Source organism: Leptosomus discolor, chromosome 25, assembly GCF_034619465.1.
Source record: "Leptosomus discolor isolate bLepDis1 chromosome 25, bLepDis1.hap2, whole genome shotgun sequence".
Lineage (NCBI taxonomy): Eukaryota > Metazoa > Chordata > Aves > Leptosomiformes > Leptosomidae > Leptosomus > Leptosomus discolor.
Window position 1 is genome coordinate 5,364,288 of NC_141415.1, and position 5,230 is coordinate 5,369,517.

Consider the following 5,230-nt stretch of genomic DNA (forward strand, 5'->3'; position numbering starts at 1 on the left):
AACCCACAAAAGGGCTATGGTGCTCCCACATTTAGGGGTTTCATCAGACCAGGTGGGACAGATGAGGTTGGAGGGGAAGGGAATAGGACGCTGGGTGTCCTGTATTGGCCCCCCAGGTATTGGTAGCCCCCCCAAAATGCCCCAGGCAACAACCCAGCATTGGGCAGTGCCCAGCCCTCTGCCCGCTGCCGGGCTTTTTTGTCCCCCCCAAAAGCATCAAGACACCCCTTGATCCATCCCCATCCCTGGGATTGTCCCCTCCCCGGCATCATCCCGGTGTCACCAGGGTACCCACCGCCCCGGCTCACTGCGGCAGGAGGGGGACGCGGGCACCATCCGGGGGGGCCAGGCATGGGGTTGATGCCGTTGCCCCGTGCGGACCGTTGAACATGGGGAGGGTGGAAAGGGGACGAGGGACATCCCGGCTGCCGGCCATGTGCCTCAGCTCCTCCGTGTCCCCGTGGATGGTGGTGTGGTGGACCAGCTGGATGCTTGAAGGGAAGGACAACTGGGTGCTGCGCCCCGCGTTCCCACCCACATCGCTTTGGGGAGGGGGCTTGAGGGGGGTCTGTCCCCCCCATTATTGGGGTTTGTCCCCCGTCATTGGCGTCTGCCCACCCATTGTTGGGGTCTACATGCCGTTATTAGGGTTTTCCCTCCATCATTGGGGTCTGCTCCCCATCACTGGGGGCTGCCCTCCATCATTGGGGGTCTGCCCACCCATCACTGGGGTCTGCTCCCCCATCACTGGGGTCTGCCCCCTCATCACTGGGGTCTGCTCCCCATCACTGGGGGCTGTCCTGCATCATTGGGGGTCTGCCCACCCATCACTGGGGGTCTGACCACCCATCGTTGGGGTCTACATGCCATTATTAGGGTTTTCCCTCCATCACTGAGGTCTGCACCCCCATCATTGGGGTCTGCTTCCCATCATTGGGGTCTGCCCACCCGTCATTGGGGTCTGGCCCCCATCATCGTGGTCTGCACTCCCATTATTGGGGTCTGCATCCCCATTATTGGGGTCTGCATCCCCATCATTGGGGTCTGCCCTCCATCATTGAGGTCTGCCCACCCGTCATTGGGGTCTGCTCCCCATCATTGGGGTCCTCCTTGCTGACATGGAGTCTGGCCAAGGCTAGTGGAGAAGTAAAACAGCTCTTGCGCCCCAGCCCGTGTCTGTGGGGGGTTATTGGGGGGCGCCGAGGTGGGGGGGAAAGGAGGAGGGGGGCACCACCTCCATAACATCCCCCAGTGAGCCGACCGCTCAGCGTCCCCCTCTCCTCCCTGTCCCCGTCCCCGCTGGCTGACCCCCTGCTTGGCCATGCCACCAGCCCCCACCCCTAAGAGCAGCCCCCCCAGCACCCGCACGGCTCCGCCTGGGCACGGGGACTTACTCAGACGTCTCCAAGTCCCGTTTTTGCCTACAAAACAGAGGGAAAAAAAGGGGGGGGGCGGGGAAAGTAATAATGAGGGTGAGAAGGGTTCTCACCACCCTCAGGTTGTCCTGGGGCCAGGATGGCCAGGGAAAGGGCACCCAGCTTGGGGTGCCCATGCCCTGGCTGGTGTGGGGGTAACCCCCCCCTCCCCGACTCACACTCCCTCCCTGCGGCAGCACATGAGGTGGCCCAGGAGCAGGCAGAGCAGCGCGGCCACCGCCAGCGGCACCAGCAGCGTCACCAGGTACCCGGGCAGCAGATCCCGGGGGGTCACCTCGGTTGGGGGCTGGAAATCCCCACCTTCCTCCAGCACCCCAGAACCCCACGCCGGACCCGGCACCGTAGGGCTGGGCCAGACCTGGAGCTGCAATGAGGGTGATGGTCAGGGGTGTGTGAGGGGTCCCCACGAGGGGGGGGTTGGTGCATGGAAGGGGTGGTGGTGAGGGGACGATGATGTGGGTCTCACCAGGGTGAGGTTGCACCAGCGGATGGCGAAGCGGGGGGCGAAGGTGTCGTAGCAGGAGGCGAGGGGCTGCTGGCCCAGGCTGCAGCGGAGGCGGCTCTGCGGCGAGGCGGCCGACGCCAGGCACGGCGAGAAGGCGCCGCCGGAGCCCACCTTCACGTACACCCTGCCCGGCGTGGGGGGCACCAGCTGGAGGTGACCCCCTAAAAACCCACGCGTGGAAACCGGGGATGCGCCCAGGAGCAACCCCAGTATCCCCCCGTGGCTCTGCCCGTACCCCTCCTTGCGTCCCTCGATGGGTAGCGGGACGCGGCCACCTCGGTCCAGGGCGGAGGTGACGTTGATGACACGGAGGTCACCCTGCTCCCAGACACCGGCCGTGGCCTGGAGGAACATCTCCTGCGCAGCCGCCGGCAGCAGCTCCTCCACGTTCCTGTTGCCCACCAGGAACTCGCCCTGGAAGGGCAGCTCCCCGCCTGTGAGGGGGGACACACACACACGACACCCGTGGGGACACCCCACACCCATCCCAGGGGGGGCTCCGGGGAAGCCTGGCTCATTTTGGGGGTGCACAGCCCTTACCTGGAGCGGGGACGACGGTGAGGACCAGGCGCTGTGCCACCGTCTCGTAGGTGTGCCGGTTGTACGCCAGCACCTGCAAGCCAAGGAGAGACCCCCCCCAAAAATGCCAGACGCCCCCCCCCCCCCCGCCCCCCCCCCGTGTCACCCCCCTGGCATGGGGCCGTGAGGGTGGGCACCTACCTCGATGGTGTGGGTGCCCACCTCGGTGGCCGTGGGGCAGCCATAAAGGTAGCCCGGCTGGTGGGGGTCCCGCTGGATGTACCGCAGCCACCGCGGCAGGTCGGGGTGGTCCCGGAGGTGGGCTTGGAAGGTGATGGGGGCGGCTGCTGGGCACCAGGACACACGGACAAGGGGGGGATGGACACAGACATGGGGACACGCATGCCACCAGGCTGTGCCGCAGGTGGGGACCCCTGCCCTGCGAGCCCTTTCCCATCCAACTGGTCCCACGACAGGTCCCGGGGGTGTCCCGCTCCCCTTTTTGGGCTGAATGACCACAAATGGAGGTGACCCCCAACGCCTCAGCAGTGGGGGATGAAGGGATGGTGCTCCCGGGTGGGTCTAACAGCGCGATGGGGTGGTGCTTGGGGATCCCCAAATGGGTGGAGGGATGGAGGGATGGGTAGAAGAGTAGATGGATGGAGGGATGGAGGGAGGGATGGAGGGAGGGATGGATGGAGAGTGGGGTGAAGGGAGGGAGGGATGGAGGGATCGATGCGATGGATGGACAGAGGGATGGATGGAAGGAGGGATGGAAAAAGGTGTACAAGACTGGAGGGATGGAGGGATGGATGGAGGGTTGGAGGGCAGGATGGATTGAGGGATGGATGGAGGGATGGAGGGATGGAGGGTGGGATGAATGGAGGGTGGGATAAAGGAAGGGAGGGATGGAGGGATCGATGGGATGGATGGACAGAAGGATGAAGGGAGGGAGGGATGGAGGGTGGGATGAAGGGAGGGAGGGATGGAGGAAGGGATGGAAGAAGGTGTACAGGACTGGAGGGAGGGAGGGATGGACAGAGGGTCCAGCTGGGGTCATGCCTGCTGGGGAACAGGCATTAGCCAGTACCCCCCATTAACAGTCCCAGTTGTCCCCCCTTCCAGGCACTGCAGACACCCCCTCATCCCCATTCCCCTTGGCCTGGCTCTCACCATCATCATCCTCGTACTCGGTGAGGAAGACCTCCTGGAACAGCTCCCGCTCCAGCTCGTGGACGAAGATGGCTCCGGTCTCGCAGGAGACACGATGGTCGGGAAGGACGTGGTGGTCGGGGAGGGTGGCCTGGGACCCTCCCAGGCCCACGGCTGCGGCCAGGCACGGGGCTAGAGCTGGGGCTGGGGGATACAGCTCCTCCCTGCCTCAGTTTCCCCATTGCCCAGAGACCCCGGGGATGACCCGCAGGTGCCCCCACCACACCCGGCGGGGACAGAAACAGTCCCCGCAGTGCCAAGCGTCCTGGGACAGCGGGGTGGGCTATATTTAGGAGGGGAAGGGGATGGGGACAGCGATGGGGACAGGGATGGGGATGGGGACAGCACCTTCCCTTGCCCCGGACGCGTCACGGAGAGGTCCCTCTTGGTTCCCCCCATCCCAACCCCAGCTGGCACCAGGGACAGGACAGGCTTTATTTAGCTCCGTCACGGCGCAGCCTTGTCCCCTCCTGCCAGCACCCCCCTCTCTGTCCCCGCTCTGGGGGTCCCCCCCAATTCCCCTCCCCACTCTGGGGGTTCCCCATGACCAGGCCATGTGTCCCCACCACCACCCCGGGGGGACGGGGGGGACACGGGGCTGCCACTCGCCTGCCAGCACCCAGACCCGCAGCAGCAGCTCGGGGGCCTCCATGTTCCGCCGCCACCGGGAGCGGGGCCAGGGCTGATTGACGGTGGCAGCGGGGGTGGCCCGGCCCGGGGGGGGGGGGGGGGGGGGCGGCGTGGGGCCGCCTGGAGGGGGGGTCCCACTGGGGACACGGCGGGGACCCCGCCACGGCCACCTCCTGCCGCCAAAGCCCGGCGGCACCCAGCGCCTGGCGGGGAGCGGGGGGGGGGCGCCGAGGGGCTCGGTGTCCCCCCGCCCCGGTGGGGTGTCCCCTGGGACACTCGTGGGGAGGAGGTGGGATGGGGACACAGCGGGGGGGTGGGGGGGGACATTTGGGGACAGGCGACGCCCCGCCGGCGTCGCACACGCGTGTTGCCCTTGCGCGTCACCGGGACGGGATCACGCGTGTGCGCGCGCGTGTGCGCGCACGCGGGCGGTGTCCCCGGGAGGGCGCTGGGACCCCGCGGGGGGGGGGGGGGGGGGGGGGGGGGGGGGGGGGGCGGGGGGAGGACAGGAGCTACGGGGGGGGTTGGGGGCGGGGGGGGGGGGGATGGCGGCAGCGGAAGGGGGTGGCCCTGTAGGGAGGGGGTGGGGACCGTGGTCGCGCCGCGTCACGTGACGTCACGCTTCGTCACGCCGCGTCACGCACAAAGGGCCGGGAGGCTGCATTGGGTGACGCGGAGCATCCGCAGGGTCCTGGCGCCCGCCCGCTTCCCGGCCTGGTTGTGGGGGGGCGAGGGGAAAGCAGGGGTGCCGCCCCCTCCCCCCCCCGTCCCCCAGCCTCTTGGGGTGCTCTTCCCGCAGCAGCGACCCCCAGCACGGCCCCCCCCCAAGCTGTCAGCTCTGCCCCCCCCCCCCTTCACTGTTCCCACTGGGAAAACATCAACCCCACAAATAACCCCCCCAAAATGTCACCCGGCTGGTGCAGGAAGG

The 5,230-nt window shown here is 67.5% G+C and overlaps 1 protein-coding gene across 1 annotated transcript; it reads right to left on the minus strand.

The window, feature by feature from the left end:
* Positions 1 to 304: 304 nt before the first annotated feature.
* Positions 305 to 4,324, minus strand: SGCA (sarcoglycan alpha). Its single transcript, XM_086477892.1, has 9 exons — positions 4,282 to 4,324; positions 3,634 to 3,786; positions 2,662 to 2,804; positions 2,482 to 2,554; positions 2,177 to 2,375; positions 1,903 to 2,065; positions 1,595 to 1,800; positions 1,395 to 1,421; positions 305 to 491 (listed from the first exon to the last, which is right to left on the minus strand). The coding sequence occupies exons 1-9, from the start codon at positions 4,322 to 4,324 to the stop codon at positions 305 to 307; spliced, it is 1,194 nt and encodes a 397-aa protein (XP_086334018.1).
* Positions 4,325 to 5,230: the final 906 nt, after the last annotated feature.

Coding starts and splice junctions, on each gene's coding strand:
- SGCA (XM_086477892.1), bottom strand. CDS start 4,324: ATGGAGGCCCCCGAGCTGCTGCTGCGGGTCTGGGTGCTGGCAG. Junction 3,787..4,281: donor GCGGGTCTGGGTGCTGGCAG/GCGAGTGGCAGC, acceptor GCCTGGCCGCAG/CCGTGGGCCTGGGAGGGTCC. Junction 1,422..1,594: donor TGCTGCCGCAGGGAGGGAGT/GTGAGTCGGGGA, acceptor TCTGTTTTGTAG/GCAAAAACGGGACTTGGAGA.